Source organism: Microtus oregoni, unplaced genomic scaffold (assembly GCF_018167655.1).
Source record: "Microtus oregoni isolate MIOR12 unplaced genomic scaffold, Mior012 000028F_ref0000031, whole genome shotgun sequence".
Lineage (NCBI taxonomy): Eukaryota > Metazoa > Chordata > Mammalia > Rodentia > Cricetidae > Microtus > Microtus oregoni.
Window position 1 is genome coordinate 14,540,011 of NW_024543087.1, and position 20,081 is coordinate 14,560,091.

At 46.1% G+C, this 20,081-nt stretch overlaps 1 protein-coding gene across 1 annotated transcript in view; it reads left to right on the top strand.

Annotated features, from left to right (window-relative positions):
- Positions 1 to 20,081, top strand: part of Fbxw12 (F-box and WD repeat domain containing 12) — a gene marked incomplete at its 5' end in the record, with an annotated part of 38,889 nt that overhangs the window by 16,633 nt on the left and 2,175 nt on the right. The window contains 7 exon segments of the mRNA XM_041677565.1: positions 752 to 815; positions 869 to 1,047; positions 1,521 to 1,645; positions 5,265 to 5,343; positions 18,111 to 18,351; positions 18,414 to 18,592; positions 18,696 to 18,819. Coding sequence (XP_041533499.1) covers positions 752 to 815; positions 869 to 1,047; positions 1,521 to 1,645; positions 5,265 to 5,343; positions 18,111 to 18,351; positions 18,414 to 18,592; positions 18,696 to 18,819 — 991 coding nt within the window.

Here is a 20,081-nt window from a genome sequence, read left to right on the forward strand (position 1 = left end):
ACTCTGGAATTAAAGGCGTGTATCCCCGTGATGATTGGACTCTGGGGTTTAAGGCGTGTATCCCCATGATGATTGGAGTCTGAGGTTAAAGGCGTGTATCCCTATTTTGATTGGACTCTCTGGGGTTAAAGGCATGTATTCCCGTGATGATGCAAGTCTTTATAAAGGGAGCAGAAGGTTCCTTAGCTAAATGTGAACCCAAGCCTCTTTGCTGTCTACACTCAGCTGGTCACTACACTCTACCCTGCTCTCTTGGGCAGCATATTTCCATTTATGTTGACAGAGGTTTCTGTTCTGCCTGGTCCCAAAGAAACACACAGAGGTCTATATTAATTATAAACTGGTTGGCCTGTTAGCTCAGGCGTCTTATTAACTCTGACATCCTACTTTAACCCATAGTTCTTGTCTGTGTCAGCCATGTAGCTTGGTACCTTTTATCAGGGAGGCATTCTCATCTTGCTTCCTTTGTGTCTGGTTTTCTCTGTGACAACTACAGACTGACTCTTTCCTCTTCCCAGAATTCTCCTGTTCTCATCAGCCACCTCTACTTTCTGCCTGGCTGCTGGTCAATGGCGTTTTATTAAAACAATACAATTGACAGGGTACAAGGCCATTGTCCCACAACACATTTATATCATGTATTAGGCGCTGGGTTCTAATGTCCTTTCTCGGTACAGGTGTCTTTCCAGTGTTCGGGCTATTATTGATTGTTCAAACTGTCATTGTCATAGTCCGCTTTTCCATGATCAAGGCCATGGATCTGTCAGTCCACTGGACTGTCTTTATGGTCTCTACCAGGTTAGAGTCCCATGGAAGTAGGGGTATGATTCAGAAGTTGCCCACCTACTTTGCGTTTTGCATGGAGCAGTTCATAAAGTTGCAGCCTTCCGGTTACCATATTACATGGAGAGCCTAGGATGGATGGGAGTCAGCGATAAGAATGCAATTGTGTTTTCAAGCAAGTCATCTCTATTCGTCTATAGCATGCAAGGCATCCAGCTGCAGAGATTTGAAGGCTGCCTGCAAAGGACCATGAAATTACTAGTGGTATGTCTGGGGTGCCTCCTTTCCAGTGGTGGGTTTTTGTTGTTGTTGTTTTGTTTTGTTTTTGTTTTTGTTTTTCACTTTTTTTGAGACAGGGTTTTTCTGTAGCTCTGGAGCCTGTCCTGGAACTAGCTCTTGTAGACCAGGCTGGCCTTGAACTCACAGAGATCTGCCTGTCCTTGCCTCCCAGAGTGCTGGGATTAAAGGCGTGCGTCACCACCACCTGTATGGAATTACATTTTTTAGCTTATGACTATTGGGACATGTGCATATGCATGCCCACGCAGAGGCCAGAGGACATCTTTCCGGAGTTAGTACTTTTCTCCTTCCACTCTTCCACTGACTCGAGGGATGGAACTCGGAGTACCAGGCTCACTAGCAAGTGCCTTTACCTGATGGGCCATCCCATGGGCCCTTTCCCTGTATTTTGATGTCACTTTGACTCCTGTCCACTCACATCTGGGTGTCCTTTGAAGGATCCTCTCCACGTCATCTCTTTATCTACTGATGGTTCTTTGGATGTGTACACGTGGGAGGAGAGAAGGCTATACCTCAGGAAGTGTTACCGCCTACAAAACGAGACACATGTGGGACCAACAAGGTAAGCTCTGCTTTGCAACGTTTAAGTATACCTTAATAATAATAAAAAACCCTTCTGAATAAAAATGCATTTTACTTTCTGTAAAAAGATATGACTAGCCGGGCAGTGGTGGCACACGCCTTTAATCCCAGCACTTGGGAGGCAGAGGCAGGCGGATCTCTGGGAGTTCGAGGCCAGCATGGTCTACAAGAGCTAGTTCCGGGACGGGCACCAAAGCTACAGGGAAACCCTGTTTCGAAAAACAAAACAAAAAAAAAAAGATATGACTAGGTGTATGATCCCAGCATCACATAAAAGCCGGTATTGTGTTGTGTGTGCAGAGGAGGGAAGAGGAGAAATGGGGAGAGACAGAAGCTGCCTCTTTGAGAGGGAGATGGGAAGAGACTCAGGCTGGAAGCTGAAGATCAGCTTGCCTTGGATGGGGGAGGGAGTGGGCGTGGCCTGTCTCTTAAAGGGACAGAGCAGTCCATTACTCACCTTCAATCCTAGCACTTGGGAGGCAGAGGCAGAGGCAGATGGGTCTCTTGTCAGTTCCAGGACAGCCAGGGCTGTTACGGAAAAACACCCTGCCTTGTGTGTGTGTGTGTGGGGGGGGGGGCGGGGATTGCTAGTTCTTGTGACTGTGGCACATACAGCCACCTGTCAGCAGTTTGACTCCCACAGTAGAACCCAGACTGTGCCCTTCCTAGTTTGTCTTTAATGGCAGGATGGGCCTCTGAGTTCTGTGCCCACTTAGGTTGCTTCATTCATGGAGTTTTTTTTTTTTTTTTTTTTTTTAAATCTCCTTTGGCTAACTTTTCCCAAGAGTTTTACTTGCCTTCATCCAAATTATTTTCACTGAGCAAGGTGTGCTGGCACATGCCCAGTTCCTAGCTCTGAGCACACCAAGGCAAGGATTGATTGCAAGTTTCAGGTCATCTTGGACAATCTAGTGAAACACCCCCTTACCCTACTCCCAATCTCCAAAAGAATGGAAAAGTTTACTTTGAATTGTTTTTTGTCTTTTTTGTTTTTTTGTTTTGTTTTGTTTTGTTTTGTTTTTGAGAGAGGGTCTCTCTGTATAGGCCTGGCTGTCCTGGTACTCACAAGGCTAGCCTTGAACTCAGAGATCCACCTTTCTCTGTCTCCTAAGTGCTGAGTTTAAAGTGTAGGCCACCATTGCCCATCCCGAGTCCATTTTCAACAAGGGTCAACAGCACTTGATAACTTACCAATATAATTTATATTACATGTATGACTCAATGATATTTTCTCCCTATGGATATGGGAGCATACACCTATAATTTCACAGTCAGGAAACTAAGGCAGAAGGATTACCTCAAGTTTGAAACCAGCCTAGGCCACATTCAAATTCAATGCTAACCTACACAGTGAAACCTTACTTAAAAAAAATTTTTCCACTCTGTAGGCTTTCTCTTTGTTTTGTTTGTTTTTGTGTTGTTTTTTCCCCACTTTGCTGTGGATAAGCTTTTTAGTTTGATTCAGTCTCGTTCTCCAGTTCCTGGTTTGGTCGCCTGTGTCTGGCTGGGGTCCTAGCCAAGAACTCTAGCCTAGCCCAGAGTCATAAAAAGTTTCCTATAGATTTGCTTTTAGTTGTTTACAAGTTTTGGGTCTGATCTTATCATGAATCTGTCCTGAGATAATTATTGAATTACTGATTAGTGGGTGGTACATGGATGTGGTGTTTAGCTAACTTCCTCTACACCGTTTATTGGAGACTATCATTTCCCTTAAACCGGTCAACCATGAATGTGTGGATTCTGTGACTGGGCTCTGATGGACCCGTTTCTATGGCAACGCCGTTCTGCTTTGCGCACAGTAGCTTCGCGGGATGCATTTTAAAATCGAGTATTGTGATAACTCTTAGTTTTGTTGTTTTGGTCAAGAAAGCCTTCGCTATTTAAAGTGTGTGTGTGTGTGTGTGTGTGTGTGTGTGTGTGTGTGTGTTGGTTGTTTTGAGACATCCTTTATATCCAGGCTGGCCTGGAAATTGCTATGTAGCCAAGGCTAGCCTAAAGTTTTATGTATCCAAAGATTGCCTTGAACTCCTGATCTTGCTGCCTCACACAATCTCGGTCTTTTAATTATCGTCAGTTTATTCTCTTTCAGAATTTGGAAAGGGCTTTGCTATTCCTTCTGCCTTCTGTTGATGTGCCGGGAGAGCAATTGTCATTGGAGTCTGTCACTCGTGGATCCAGGTGTCATGTCCCTCTGATTTCAAGTCTTTTGTTCAGTGTTGTGTGTCATCCCCCTCCTCCCCCATGACAGGGATTCTCTGTAGCTCTGGCTGTCCTGGAACTCACTCTGTAGACCAGGCTGACCTTGAACTCTGAGATCTGCCTGCCTCTGCTTTCAGAGTGCTGGGATTAAAGTTGGTGGTGTGCCAAATTTTGTTCAGTTTTTAGAAATTTGATTATGACGTATCTAGTGTGAATATGTGGAATTTAATGTGTTTGGGCTTGATCAGCTTTTGCCAGATTGGTAGATTTACCAATTTGGGGGAGGTATTTGTCTTTCTTATGCTGGGGGAGTGAATCCGGATCTTGCACATGTAAAGTGTGAATCCTGCTAATGAACTTTACCTTTAGGGCATTTTGCTGTGTTCTTAACATGCCTGGTATGGGGAGAGGGAATGGTTGCTTTTTTTTTTTTTTTCTCAACTTAGTGCAGAGGAAGAAAAGGATGACAGGGCTCCCTGAGTCTGCAGGGCCAGGAGCAGGGGAGGTGTGGACTTGGATTTGCACTCATGCGGGTCTGACATTTATGAGCTCCTGAGAGAGCGTGGTAGATATGCCCCTCCATGATTGACAGGACTGCGCCACACTGTCTCCACGTCACCTGATGGGAAGGGACACATTGATGCTTCTACTATATCCACTTTGAGTAGACCAAGTATAGCCAAGGGAGCAGAATTCAATTTTAAATGAATTTATAAATTAAAAATCTTTTTTTTGGTCTGTTTTTGAGTCAAAGTCTCACTGTGTAGCCTAGACTAACCTCAGACTGCCTCAAACTCATCTGTTTTCCTGCCTCAGCTCTAAGTTGATGTGATTTAAGGCATGCGACATCACACCGGGCTTCTCTCGTTGCTAAGTTCAGATAGCCCTGTCAGAACTGAGGACTGTGGCCGAGGCCTAGCACAGGAAGCTGGAATTGGCACTCGTGCTAGGAAGGCTACCTTTGCCAATGTGTGCAGCTAACAAAAGTAATCTGAGCTGGATCAGCAGGGAAGGCTGCTGCCACCAAGCTGGCAGCCTGAGTGGAGTCTCTGGATCTTGCTTAGATGGAGAGAGCTAATTCTCACAGGTTATTCTTTAATACACATACACATGCCGTGAATAAATAACTTAAGTTTTTTTTTTCTTCCTTTTTGAGACAGGGTTTCTGTGTTGCTTTGAAGTCTCTCCTGGAACTAGCTCTTGTAGACCACGATGGCCTCAAACTCACAGATCCGCCTGCCTCTGCCTCCTGAGTGCTGGGATTAAAGGCGTACGCCACCACTGCCTGGCAAATTCTTAAGTTTTAAACGTTTAGGACTGTGAATAAAGAGCCAGCATCAGTTGGTGCTGCCCCTCCCACCTGTGCACTGACGTCTTATTTGCTTTTTCCCCTTTGGCAGCATCATCTCCAAAGCACAGTGCAATAACGTGAGCATAGCTCGAGTGGTGGGAACGGGTTCCAGATGCCCCTTTCTGTCGGTATATATTTTGAAGTCTGCTCCTGAAAACTAATTGAATGGGCTGTGTGTCCTCTTCCTTATAATAAACCTCTATTTGCAAGACCAAACTTGTGATTTTTAGTGTTGCTAAGAAGTGATGAGGACAGATGTGGTGTACACCTTTAATCCCAGCACTCAGGAGGCAGAGGCAGGTGGATCTCTGAGTACGAGGGCAGCCTGGTCTGGCTACATAAGGCGACCTTATCTCGGAAACAAAACCCATGGCTAGATGTATATGCAATTTGTCAATCTGTCATCAAGAGTTGACCAGGTTGTGTGGGCAGATGTCCACCTTCCCGTGCCTATTGCTGTAGTAGCTGGGCTCAGATGAAGAGCGTTACTTTCCTGGATAAAAAAGCACCTTTTAAGCCAAGCAATGGTGGTGCACGCCTCTAATCCCAGCACTTGGGAGGCAGAGGCAGAAGCAGAGGCAGAGGCAGAGGCAGATCGATCTCTCAAGTTTGAGGCCAACATCATCTACAGAGTGAGTTCCAGGAGAGCAAGGAGTACACAGAAAAGCCCTGTCTTGAAAAACAAAATAGGCACTTTCAAATTATTTTTTGAGATTGTAATACAACTCTACCATCTCCCCCTTCTTTCTTCAAGCCTTCCTATATCCCCCCCCCACTCTCTTGAATTCTTAGCCTCCTTTTTTCACACCATTTTTTTTCACACCTGCTCATAGTAACATACCTCCTCCAGCAGGGCCATACCTCCTAATGCTTCCAAGATAGTTCCAGTTAGGGACCAAGTATTCAAACACTTGAACCAGGGGTGGGGAGGAGATTCTTATTCAAGTTGCAACACATGCACACCGCACGCATGCACACCGCACGCATCCACATACAAAAAGTTCATGACTAAGTCACTTGGGAGGTGAAAGCAAAAGGGTTCTCAGCAGTATGATGACCAAGGTTAGCGTGGGTTATATGACACCCTGTTGCAAAAGAAATAAGACCAAGGCAGTTAAGACCGTAGCTGCTCTTCCAGATGTCCTGGGTTCAATTTCTGGTAACCCACATGGCAGCTCACAACTGAAAATCCAGTTCCTGGGGATCCAATGTTCTCTTCTGGCCTCCAAGGGCCCTACATGCTTCTGGTGCACAGACACGCAGTCAGACAAAACAAGGCAGTCAGACAAAACAAGGCCGCTAGGTGTCTAGGGAAGGATGGCGCATGTCTGCAGTCCCAGTACCCAGGAGGCTGAGCCTGGTCACAGCAAGTTCAAGGCAGCCTGCACTGTGCAACACCCTAAAAGTAAATGAGGCTAGTAAGGATAAATGTTCTGAGTTGGAGAATGAAAATAATACAAAGTGGGGGCTGGAGAGATGGCTCAGTGATTAAGAGCATTGCCTGCTCTTCCAAAGATTGAGTTCAATTCCCAGCAATCACATGGTGGCTTACAACCATCTGTAATGAGGTCTGGTGCTCTCTTCTGGCCTTCAGGCATACATGCAGACAGAATATTGTATACATAATAAATAAGTAAATAAATAAATATTTTTTAAAAAATAAATAATACAAAGTGAAAAAAAGCAGGCAAAACAATATCTTCATATCTTCATAGAAGTCCAAGGAATTTCACAATGAAATTCAGGGCTTCTGCCAAATTAGAGTCCTCATCAGAACTCAGACTCCAGACTCCTAGAAAAGCAATGCTCCTGGAGATGAGCTGAGGGGACTCTTGCCACTGGAAGCGAGTGATGGTGGCGGCTGGCTCAGAACAAAACCAGAAATGACTCTCCAAAGTTCAAACAGAAAGGACACTCATTCTTGGCACTGGGCTTCCTGCTAGTTGAAGTCCCAGCATGATAGAGGCCCCACAAATTGACCTGAGGATTTTATGAAAACACCGTTTGAAGCTGTGTCAGACGGCTCAGTGAGCACTACAGGCAAGCCCGATGACTTGAATGTCCATTCCCTGGGCCCCACCTGGTGGGAAGATCTCTAACTCTGAAGCTGCTCTCTAGGCTCCACTTGCACGTTCCGGCCTGAGTGTGAGCATTTGCTGTCGTCACTACCCACACACAGACTGGCCTCAGAAGAGTTAGAGAAGCCGCAGGAATCAAACCGATTGGAATCTTAGCCTCTATGTAGCCACCCTGTGGTAGAGGATGCTTATGTCCACTTCTGATCCGCTGGTCCAGGCCAGTCCAGGTTCTTCCTCAGTCACAGAAGCCCGCCAGTCGGCACCTGCCAGTAGTCACTGATCAAATCCTCGCCTCCTGTGTGTGGTTGATATTCTCACACTGCACCCGTGTGTGTGCATCGGGCTGACTGAGGGGGAATTCTGGGACTGCTCAGCTTGGCTCTCCAGATGCCTGGGGTTTCAAGCTGTAGATTATATCCAATCTTTTAGCCTGTGCCTTTTTGTAGGTGAATTGAGCCCATTAATATTAAGTGATATTAATGACCAGTGGTTGTTTACTCCGGTTATTCTTATTGCTTTTGGTAGTAGAGATTGTGTGTCTCCCTTCTTTGAGATGTGCTCGTGAAGGGTCATTAGATGCCTGGGTTATTGTAGGCAGTGTTGGCAGTGTTGGATTCCTTGGGTTGCGATTTTCCTTCTATTACTTTCTGTAGGGCTGGATTTGTGGCTACGTATTGTTTAAATTTGTTCTTATCCTGGAATGTCTTGTTTTCTCCATTGATAATGAACGATAGCTTGGCTGGGTATAGTAGTTTGGGTTTGCATCCATGGTCTCTTAGCTTCTGCAGAACCTCTATCCAGGACCTTCTGGCTTTCATAGTTTCCATAGAGAAGTCAGGTGTAAGTCTGATCGGTTTACCTTTATAAGTTACTTGCCCTTTTTCCTTTGCAGCTCTTAATATTCTTTCTTTAACCTGTATATTTTGTGTTTTGATTATTATATGGCGAGGAGATGTTTTTCTTTGATCCAGTCTGTTTGGTGTTCTGTATGCTTCTTGAATATTTAAATGAATATCTTTCTTTAAGTTGGGAAAGTTTTCTTCCATAATTTTGTTGAAAATATTTTCTGGGCCTTTGAGCTGTGGCTCTTCTCCTTCTTCTATTCCTATTATTCTTAGGTTTGGTTTTTTTATTGTGTCCCATAGTTCCTGAATGTTTTGTGTTGAGAATTTGTTGGCTTTGCTGTTTTCTTTGATCTGTTCGTTTATTTTCTCTATGGTGTCCTCAGCATCTGAGATTCTTTCTTCTAGCTCTTGTATTCTATTGATTATGCTTGTTTCTGTAGACTCTGCTCGTTGGCCTAGATTTTCCATATCCAGCTGGTCCTCAGTTTGTATTTTCTTCCTTGCCTTCATTTCAGTTTTCAATTCTTGAACTGTTTCCATTACCTGTTTGATCGTTTTTTCTTGGTTTCCCAGGGTATCATGTACGTATTTACTCATTTCTTCAAACTTTTTGTTATACTTCTCATCCATTTCTATAAGGGCATTTTTTACATGTTGTTTAAGGGACTCTATTGTCTTCATAAAGTCGATTTTTTCCACTTCTTCTGTGTTAGGTTGTTCACATACTTCTGTTGTAAGATCATTGGGTTCTGGTGTTTTCATGTTGTTTTTCAGATTATTGGGTGAATTCCTGCCTTGGCGCCTGCCCATCTCCTCCTATTGATCCTATCCAATGGGTCCTTTAAAAACCGGATCAGGTTTCCCTGCTGGCCAAGTGCTCCGCTTACAAAATGCCCTCACTCTCTTTCGTGGTTCCTGCTGCAGGCCAAGAACCCTCTCACCCCTCCGAAGGATCTTCAGGACAGGACCAGGCTCCCCTTGTGCCAGTGACCTGGCCAACCAAAGGCCTACCTCTTTGATTCAATTGTAGTAGGGCGATCTGCTCTCCTTATTGCACGCCTGTCCCCGCCGGCTGCGCTGGTCCCCGAAGGCCTCTTCCTGTATGCGGTGTCGCTCCGCCGCGTCTGGCCGCCGCTCCGCCTCTCTCAAGCTGTAGATTATAGAGAATCAATCCATGCCATCCCTTTATTAAAGCTCTTTGACCAAATAACCATTTAGTGACATTTAAAATAGCATAGGGAGGGGCTGGAGGGATGGCTCAGCAGCTAAGAGCATTTGCTGACCTTACAGAGGTTTTAGTTCCTAGCCCTGCAGTTCACAGCCTTCTGGATCACCTGTAACTCCAGTTCTGGGCAATCCAACACTGTTGTAGGAACCCTCTTGTTCATTCCTGGTTGCCCAGACTCAAAATAACTGCACAGAAACTGTATTAATTAAATCACTGCTTGCCCTATTAGCTTGTGCATATTTCTAGCTCACTCTTATCTCCTAAACTAACCCAGTTTTATTATTTTATATTTTACCATGATGCTCGTGGCCTATTGGCAAGGTTCCAACTGGCAGCTCATGTCTTTCTCCTCTGGTGGCTACATGGCATTTCCTGCCTCTGCCGCCTTCCTCCCAGCATTCAGTTTGGTCTTCCCCACCTAGCTCCATTCTGTCCTATCACAGGTCAAGACAGCTTCTTTATTCATTAACCAGTAAAAGCAACACATATGCAGAAGGACCTCCCACACCACGACATCCTCTCCAAGCTCCTCTGGTACAAGGCAGGCACTTGGTACACATACATGCATTCAGAACACACATTTCAATTTCAAAAATGAAAAACCACATACCCATAAAATTAACTTTTAAAAAATGGTCCTCACTTTAAAAAGTATAAGTAAATGGTTTAAAGCTATAGATCTGAGTACCCTCGCCTGTGAGTGTGCACAGGGAGGCCAGAGAGCCGTGTGGCTGTTTCCCTCTCTTGCTCTACATCTTTAAAAACAATACATTTATGGGGGGGGGTAGTGTGCATGTTATAGTGCACATGTGAAAATCAAGATAGCTTGCAGAAGTAGGTTCTCTTCTACCTTTTGGGTTCCAGAGGTTTTTACTTCCTGGGCCATTTTGCTAGCCCCTCCAATTTTTTTTTTTTTGAGACCGGATATCTCATTGAACTTGGAGTTCACCCTTTCCTCTAGGCTGGCTGGCCAGCGAAGCCCACGGCAAGGGGGTTAAGGACACACTGCAGGGGATCTGAACTCCTGCTTCATTTCATGGCAGCTCTGCACTCATTGAGCCAACTCCCCAGCCCCAGACTTGACTAGTGTATTCTGTACGGTAACATTTCCAGGAAAAGCCATTCTATATCGCATAAACTTTGTGTTAAAGGCACTTCGGGACGATCTGGACCTGCTCCTGCCCCATAGAAGCGTGGTCTGAAGTTGTCTTTTACCTATTAGCATCTATTATTTCATGGTAAACAGTCTGAAAATCTTAAGTGGAAAGTTCTGGAACTAGGCTGGGGATATGGTAAAGTGCTTGCCTAGCATGCCCCAAACCCTGGATTCGATCCCTATTGACACACACACACACACACACACACACACAGACACACACACACACACACACACACACACACGGTGTAAAGTTTTACCCTGCAGGTTGGAGAGATGACTCAACACTTACGCTCCTGCAGACAGTCTAGGTTCGATTCCCAACACCCATAGAGTGGCTCACAATGGTCTATCTTCAGTCTGTAGTTTCAGAGAATCTGACCCAATGCCCTCTTCTGACCCCTGTGGGCACTACATGCATGTGGTACACAGACATGCATGTAGGCAAAGGCACACATATATAGAATAAAAACCTCTAACCTACTGGACATAGTGTCACACACCTTTAATCCCAGCACTCAGGAAGCAGAGGCAGGTGGATCTCTCTGAGTTCAAGACCAGCCTGGTCTACAGAGAAAATCCCAGGAGAGCTAATTCTGTGTAGGAAACCTTGTCTCAAAAATAGTGAAACAAAAAATAAATCTTAAAATTATGCTGGTTGATGTAGTAGAACAAGCTTTCAATCCCAGCAATCAGGAGGCAGAGGCAGGTGGATGTTTGAGTTCAAGGCCAGCCTGTTTCACAGAGTGAGTTCCAGGACAGCCAAACAGTACACAGAAAAACCTGTCTCAAAAATAAAAAAAAAAAAATGGGCTGGAGAGATGACTCACTGGCTGTTCAAGAGGCCCTGAATTCAATTTCCAGCAACCACATGGTGGCCCACAACTATCAGTAAGGCGCCCTCTTCTGGCCTGCAGGCATACATGCAGACAGAACACTATGCACATAATAATTGTTTAAAATAAAATAAAAAGTATACTCTATTGGTTACTTTTTTCATTGATATAACAAAACATCTGAAAATGCACCTCAAGGGACAGTTTATTTGGGCTAATGGTCTACGGGGAGACAGTTCATAATGGCATCATGGTGGCGGAGTGTGAAGAAGTTGCTTACAGTGTGTCTATAGTCCAGCAGAGCAGACACTCTCTGCTCCTTTGTCCCTTCTTACTCAGTTCATGGGATTGTGCTGCCTGGATTCAGGGTGGGTGCCCCCTCAGATACACCCCTCAGGAAACAACCTCAGACTTGCCTAGAGGTATCCAGACAGGCTGACCTTGAACACCTCCCACATTCTAAGCAGTGTTGAAAACATGCTTGGTTTCATCCAGGGCATGAATCATCCTTTTGTCCAACATGTGCCCACTCTATACACTACCCATTCATTAGTCGCTTAGTGGCTGCCTGCCTTCTGGGACAAACTGTCACAGTGTATCAGTCAGTGGCAATGAACACAGCCGAGAGCATGAAGAACAGCGTCCTCCTCAAACAAAGGAGCTGCGGGGATTTATTCAGGGCTTCTGTATGACTCACAAGGGAAGGCACTTAAGGGTCAGGCACATTTTTGAGTATGATCAGTTTAAAGCCCTAATCCAGGAGAGATGGGCTTGAGTCTGTATTTCTGGGTGAGCTCAGCTCAGTGAGCACCTGGTCAAAGGATATGAAGGTAAACAAAAGGCTTCTGCTTTCTTTCCAAAGCGTTTTTTTGCTGAAACAAAAGGACCTTTTCTTTTTTTTCTTTCTTTCTTTTTTTTTTTTTCAAGACAGGGTTTCTCTGTGGTTTTGGAGCCTGTCCTGGAACTAGCTCTGTAGACCAGGCTGGTCTCGAACTCACAGAGATCCGCCTGCCTCTGCTGGGATTAAAGGCGTGCGCCACCACCGCCCAACACAAAAGGACCTTTTCAAGGCACCTGAAGGTGGCTGCCTTGTTTTGTCACTAACAGCAGGGCCACTTGCGGGGTGCCTCCATTGTATGACTCACAAACCAGCTTCGCTTTGTTTGTACTGTCTGGCTAGATTATCTATCTATCTATCTATCTATCTATCTATCTATAATTGTATTGATTTATTGAGCTATACATTTTTCTCTGCTCCCCTCCCTGCCTCTCCCCTCCCCTTCAACCCCTCTTCCAAGGTTCCCATGCTCCCAATTTACTCAGGAGATCTTGTCTTTTTCTACTTCCCATGTAGATTAGATCCATGTATGTCTCTCTTAGGGTCCTCATTGTTGTGTAGGTTCTCTGGGATTGTGATTTTTAGGCTAGTTTTCTTTGCTTTATGTTTAAAAACCACTTATGAGTAAGTACCTCTGATGATTGTCTTTCTGGGTCTGAGTTACCTCACTTAAAATGATGTTTTCTAGCTTCATCCATTTGCCTGCAAAATTCAAAATGTCATTTTTTTCTGCTGTGTAGTACTCCATTGTGTAAATGTACCACATTTTCCTTACCAATTCTTCAGTCAAAGGGCATTTAGGTTGTTTCCAGGTTCTGGCTATGACAAACAAAGCTGCTATGAACATAGTTGTGCACATGTCCCAAAAGTGGTATTGCTGGGTCTTGAGGAAGGTTGTTTCCTAATTTTCTGAGAAATTGCTACACTGACATCCAAAGGGGTTGTACCAGCTTGCATTCCCACCAGCAATGCAGGAGTGTTCCCTTTTCCCCACAACCTCTCCAGCACAAGTTGTCATCAGTGTTTTTGATCTTGGCCATTCTTACAGCTGTAAGACGGAATCTCAGAGTTGTTTTGATTTGCATTTCTCTGATGACTAAGGATGTCGAACATTTCCTTAAGTGTCTTTCAGCCATTTTAGATTCTGCTGTTGAGAGTTTTCTATTTAGGTCTGTACTCCATTTTTTTATTGGATTATGTGTTCTTTTGATGACCAGTTTGAGTTCTTTGTATATTTTGGAAATCAGAGCTCTGTCTTATGTGGGGTTGGTGAAGATCTTTTCCCATTTTGTAGGCTGTTATTTTGTCTTGTTGACTGTGTTCTTTGCTTTACAGAAGCTTTTCAGTTTCAGGAGGTCCCATTTGTTAATTGTTTCTCTCAGTGTCTGTGCTACTGGGGTTATATTTAGGAAGTGGTCTCCTGTGTCAATGCATTCGAGTATACTTCCCACTTTCTCTTCTATGAGGTTCAATGTGGCTGGCTTTATGTTGAGGTCTTTGATCCATTTGGATTTAAGTTTTGTGCATCGTGATAGATAAGGGTCTATTTTCATTCTTCTACATGTTGATGTCCATGGATTTTTTTCCCTCTGTTTTGATTTGGTTTGAGGATGTTTTGGTAGGGGTGTTGGAGACAGAACTTACCATGTGGCCCAACGTACTGGTGGGTACAAGAATTCTCCTGCCTCAGCCTGCTGAATGCCGAGGTTATAGTCAAGAGCTGCCATGACCAGGATGTCTTTCATTTTAAAAAAGCTTTAAAAGTATTTTAATTATGTGTACAGGGGGTAGCATATGCACGACTGTGGGTGGCCTTGAGCCCAGGGATCTCCCTGGAGCTGTAGTTACCAATGGTTGTAGATTTACAGGTGGATATCGGTACTGGGCAGTGAATTCATGTCCTCTTCCCAGCGGTGCGTGCTCTTAATCCATGAACCGTCTCAGCCCCATTAAAAGTTTTTTTTTATACTTTATTTTTATTTTATATACATTGGTGGTTTTGCCTTCATGTGTATCTGTGTGAGGGTGTCAGAATCTCTGGAGCTACAGTTGCAAGCTGCTATGTGGGTGCTGGGAATTGAACCTTGGTCCTCTGGAAGAGCAGCCAGTGCTCTTAACTGCTGAGCCATCTTAATTACTGTTTTTAATTGATTGGGGGCAGACCTGCCATGGTGTACGTGTGGAAGTCAGAGGGCAACTTTTGAAAGTTGGTTTCCTCCTCCTACAGTGGGGGTCCTAGAAGTTGAACTCAGACTGTGAGTCGTGGTTGCAAACGCCTTTACTCTCTGAGCAGGAGAGTTGTCACCTGCTCCGTCTGTCTCTTTTTTTTTTTTTTTTTTTTTGGTTTTTCGAGACAGGGTTTCTCTGTGGCTTTGGAGCCTGTCCTGGAACTAGCTCTCTATACCAGGTTGGCCTCGAACTCACAGAGATCCGCCTACCTCTGCCTCCCGAGTGCTGGGATTAAAGGCGTGCGCCACCACCGCCCGGCTGTCTTTTTTTTTTAAATGACAAAATTCTGTAGTGATAGTTAATTTAAGTCTTTTTTTTTTTTGAGACAGGGTTTTTTGGGCAGTCTTGGTTGTCCCGGAACTCACTCTGTAGACCAGGCTGACCTCAAACTCACAAAGATCTGCCTGCCTCTGCCTCCCTGAGTGCTGGGCTTAAAGGTATGCACCACCACTGCCCAGTTGACAGTTAATATAAATTTTCTAATTTTTCTGACTGTTGATTTCCTGTGAATTGGGATATAGATGAGTGTTTCAACTAGAAGTAGAGATGCATCTTGTGTCCTTTTAAGCATACTATAACATGCAGGGATTCACCGTGACCGGACTATAGCCATAACTACTGTGGTCTGGTGTCCTCCCTTTGTTCCCCATTGGATGATGTGAAGCTTTAGACCCTGCGCCTGGTGCCAACAGTGCCAGGAACCATCTTGACATCTTTAATATTAGCTTGAGAAAAGCAGGCATTAGCTTAAATTGTGTTTGTCCTCACTCCAGAAGCTCCTTTCTGCTCGCACAGATTGGGGGGGGGGGTCCACTGGTCTTGTTGCTACCCACAAACATGCTTTTGGCAGTCTGGAATCCTGCTTTGTCTGCCTTTTTCCGGGGTCTCATGGCATTTGCAGCCTGTCCACACACCATGGTTCTTTCTCCACATGATGGCTATGCACCAGTAATTTAATACTGATTGCAACAGCAGGAGAATAAGAAATTAGCCCTAAAGTTATTAGTCTTGTGTTAGACCAGTTGTTCAGAGAATTGAGGACAATGGAAATGACTTCAATAGTCAATATTTAAAAACAAGGCAAAGTAAGCTGGGTATGGTGGCACACACTTTTAATCCCAGTACTTGGGAGGAAGAGGCAGATCTCTGAGGTCCGGGACATCCAGGGCTACAGAGAGAAACCCTATCTGGAAACAAAAGATACAAAGCAAAGTGGGTGAAGGGAAATGCCCTTCTGCACTTGCAGGACCTAGAAATGGGATCTGCAGTTAGATATTACCTCAGTTTGTCAACTTTATACAAGCTAGGACCTGGGGAAGTCCTTCAACTGAGAAAATGCCTCTGTCCTGCTAGCCTGTAGGGAAGACAGTAAGGCATTTTCTTGATTGATGATTGATGTGGGAGGGACCATCCCACTGTGGGTGCTGCCACTCCCACCCCACTTCTGTCCCCAGGGCAGTATCCCGAATGATGTAAGAAAGCAAGCTGGGCAAGCTCATGGTACTGATCTCTGACCTCTGCTTCAGTTCCTGCCTCTAGGTTCCTGCCTTGGCTTCCCTGATGATGAATGGACTGTGACCTGCAAGCCAAATAAACGTTTTCTTCCCCAGGTTGCTTTTGGTTACAGTGTTTATTACAGCCATAGCAACCTAACTGGGACAGCTTAGCAACTGTCTTACCAGGGACTTTCCTGTGGCCATGTGAACTCTGAGAAGGACATTCTGAGAGCAAGGTTCTCTGGGTGGCTGGCACTCAGTAAATGCTTCTCCCCATAGCAAATGATGAGACTGGGACCTCTGTGGTCTAAGACATCTGCTGGCCTTGGGCTGTATCTGCTGGCCAGGCTGTATGAGTTTTCTTCAGCTGGCTGGGCTCAGAAAGAAAACAGTTGTACTGACAAGGGAATAAATGACAACCATTTGATTGAGCTCCCTTGACACTGAAAAAAATCCCACCAAGAGAGTGGCGGTGGCACACGCCTTTAATCCCAGCACTCAGGAGGCAGAGTCAGGCAGATCTCTATGAGTTTGAGGACAGCTTGGGCTACAAAGCAAGTTACAGGACAGCCAGAGTTGTTATACAGAGAAACCCTGTCTCAAAAAACAAAAACAAAAATCCTATTGAGAATGCCACTTACTATAAAGCCAGATGCTTGTGTGCATTTGAGGGCTTCTTTGCTTTTTAAAAGGGCAGACGGGGCTCACTAAGATGCCTGATGACCTGTTTTTGATCGGACCCACGTGGTGGAAGAGAACTGACTCCCTCTGACCACATGAGCATCATGACGAATTCTGCTTAGACCCTGAAAAAGCCAACCAGGCAAGGGACAGGTGGTGCATGACAAAGAATTTTATTGATGAGCTAGCTGCTCACAAAATGACCAGGCAGAGGACAGTGCTGCTTGGAATTGGATTATTTTCTAGAAACAGGTAACTGGAGACCGGTGGCACGTTCTCATGGGTGATGTCAGTGACCAGGTATGCAGACCTGACCTCATTACTGGTCACAGATGTTTTTCAGCTCTGCAGATCTCAAGAAAAACAGTAATTGTTTTTGTCCAAATGACTGTTTCTTCAGGTTGTCCTTACTGGTTAGTTGCGTAGAGTTCCTGGCATATTACGCAGTGGACAGACTAGACGGGTAGCTGCCCAGAGGCCTGTTCTGGCCCAGCAAACACATAGTGGTAGCACAGTACTTTGGAGGCAGAGGCAGGTGGATCTTTGAGTTCAAAGCCAGCCTGGTCTACAGTGTGAGTTCCAGGACAGCCAGGGATATACACAGGGAAACCCTATCTTTTCTTTTTTGTTTTGTTTTTCGAGACAGGGCTTCTCTGTGGTTTTGGAGCCTGTCCTGGAACTAGCTCTTGTAGACCAGGCTGGTCTCGAATTCACAGAGATCCGCCTGCCTCTGCCTCCCAAGTGCTGGGATTAAAGGAGTGCGCCACCACCGCCCGGCTGAGAAACCCTATCTTGAAAACAAAACCACTTCACCTGATTACTGTAGAAGAAAAGGCCAGGCAGAGTTAAATATGAAGCCAGGCATACTGAGAGGAAGGAGGAGGAGAAGGAGAGAGAGGGAGGCAGAGGACCCCCTGTGTAGTATATGAGGGGGACATTGAATCTCAACGAGGACCCAGGTCTCAGTTTCTGCCCTTCCACGTGATCAATGTGGCTACCTTAGGAGGGCTCAATGTGGAACTTAGACTTTCTGCTCCCTCCCCTTCCTCATCTTCCGAGAAACCTGTGTGGAGTGGATCAGCCAGCAGGCCTGGTCTCTTGGCAAGGAGAACCCGGAGAGGACCTGGGTTCTGTCCTTGCAGCGACAGCTTTCCCACGGTGACTTCTCTGGCAGGTGGTTAGGGCATGACTTATGGAAGCAGGGGCTGAGGCTGCGTAGTCTGTTCTGTGTGGCCACTGCCAGGTGAAAGTCCAGTTCTTACACTCTCAGTCCGTGGGGCTTTCTTCCAGGGCGACCACACACACACACACACATCACACATGTGTGCTGTTACATTCAAACACAATGAGGAGCCTGGGAGGAAGCGGCATTATACATGGGGCTCCAAATGCCGGCATGTACCTCGGTGGGGGGTGAGCCATGCAGATATACTGGCTTTCCACATCCCTGGGGGCCTGTGCCTTTGACCCACAGATGAAGCTATAGACTGAGAACCTGTCTTCCGCAGCCCGAAGCTTGCTGCTGTTCTTGGATCACAGCCCGGAGAGACAGCACGGGGGCACCGCCAGCTCTGAATGTTGAAATTTCTAAGGTCCTGCAGGTAGAGTGTGTGGCTCCTCCCAAGGAGAACCAGGACATGGGGGAGAGGGAGGGTCCTAAAAACCAGGAGACTTGGGGCCAACTCTTGCTATGGCTGGAACAGTCTTGCACAGAGATCCTGCTGGTCACTTACAGAGTTGGCATGAAAGGTGCTCATGTTGGTCCCATCATTTGTCTTTTCCATTGCTTTCCTCTCTGCTCTGCACTGCAGAGCTGCCCTCAGACAACCTGAAAGAAGTTCGTTCAGCAAGTGGGAAGAGCATCCTCCTGTCATGGCCACCTGCAGCAGATGCGGTGCCTGAGCATCACCCCTGCAGCTGCGGTAGATGCATCACCCCTGCAGCTGCTGTAGGTACGGTGCCTGCGCATTGCATTGCCCCTGCAGCTGCGGTAGGTGCGGTGCCTGCACATCGCATTGTCCCTTCAACAACATTGCCCTCCGTTCAGCTGCAGTTTTCCACTCGCCCCAGATGCCTGCTTTTGTCTCTTTAAGCTCAATGCTGGGGACAACTGCTCCACCTCTGGTGTGTTGACCTGGCCTGAGGAAGCTGCAGTTCACACCCCCTCTCTAATGCCCGCCATCTGTGAAGTGGCTCTGGACAAACTGTCCTTTCCTGGTACGTACGACCAATGCCCTGCCTGGACCTGACCAATCTAGTGGTTGTTACCTCATTAAACCCTTTGAGATGCCAGCTTAAGAGGTCATTCAACACAGGACGGCCCCCACCATTCGCCAGAATGATGCTTCCCTTCTCTGAAGATATCCAGCCACTCAGGGAGGTGAAATTAGAACCCGGGTCTCCTACCTCCCATGGCTGGGCATGCGCCTTATGTCTGGGAAGGCAGTGAAGTCTGGGGTGGAGGGAAGGTTCAAGCAAGAGGGGCTTGAATCCTCGTGGTGGCAAACATTCACCATGGTAGTGAAGCATCCTGGCACCACCAACCTATCTAACCACAAGCCTGAGCCAAGAGCATGGTGTCAGCTTCCCTTCCCACCACAGCCGTGACAAGTAGAGACACACTGCGGGCAACAGAAGCAACGGTGGCCCCTTCTGTGGGCGACTTTCAGCTTCTCTCTTTCCACCCTTCCACCAACGTACGATCACTACCACTGCTGGGAAGCCACAACGGTTTTCCTACTGGCTACTCACTGCTACAGGATCATTTTCTGTCCTGAGCTGGGGTGCTCCTAGAGGCCAGAGGTGTCACAGCTCCTGGAGCTGCAGTTACAGGCGGTTCTAAGCCACCTAATATGGGCGCTGAGGACCAAGCTACTCTGGAAGAACAGTGCTTGTAACTGCACAGCCATCGCAATTCTACACTATGGCCAGAAGATGGCAGTATGAAGCCAGACACCAGCCATGGGACGGCACATTCCTTTTTCTGCAGGTTCTCTGTGGGGTAGACAACTCATAGGTCTCAGGAACAGGTCCTCCAGATGATCCAAGCACTTCTGCCTCCCCCAATCATCTTGCAGCCAAGGAAGAAATTTTCTTTCAAACACCACCTTCAATTTCTGGTAAGTTTGGAATGGGATAAACTATCACTTTTTTTTTTTTTTTTAAAGATCCCTGTCTACCCTTGACTGGTTTAGAATTAACTGTGTAGACCTGGCTAGCCTTGAACTCGGAGTGACTGTCCTACCTCTGCCCCTCAAATGCTGGGACTACAGGTATCCACCACTATGCCTGGCAAGAACAGACACCTTCTTAAAATAATAAACTGGGCAGTGGTGGTGGTGTACCACTTTAATCCCAGCACTCAGGAGGCAGAGGCAGGCGGATCTCTGAGTTCTGAGACAGCCAGGGCTACACAAAGAAACCCTGTCTTGAAAAACAAACAAAACAAAAATAATGAGCTTTGCCTATGTGCCTGCCTG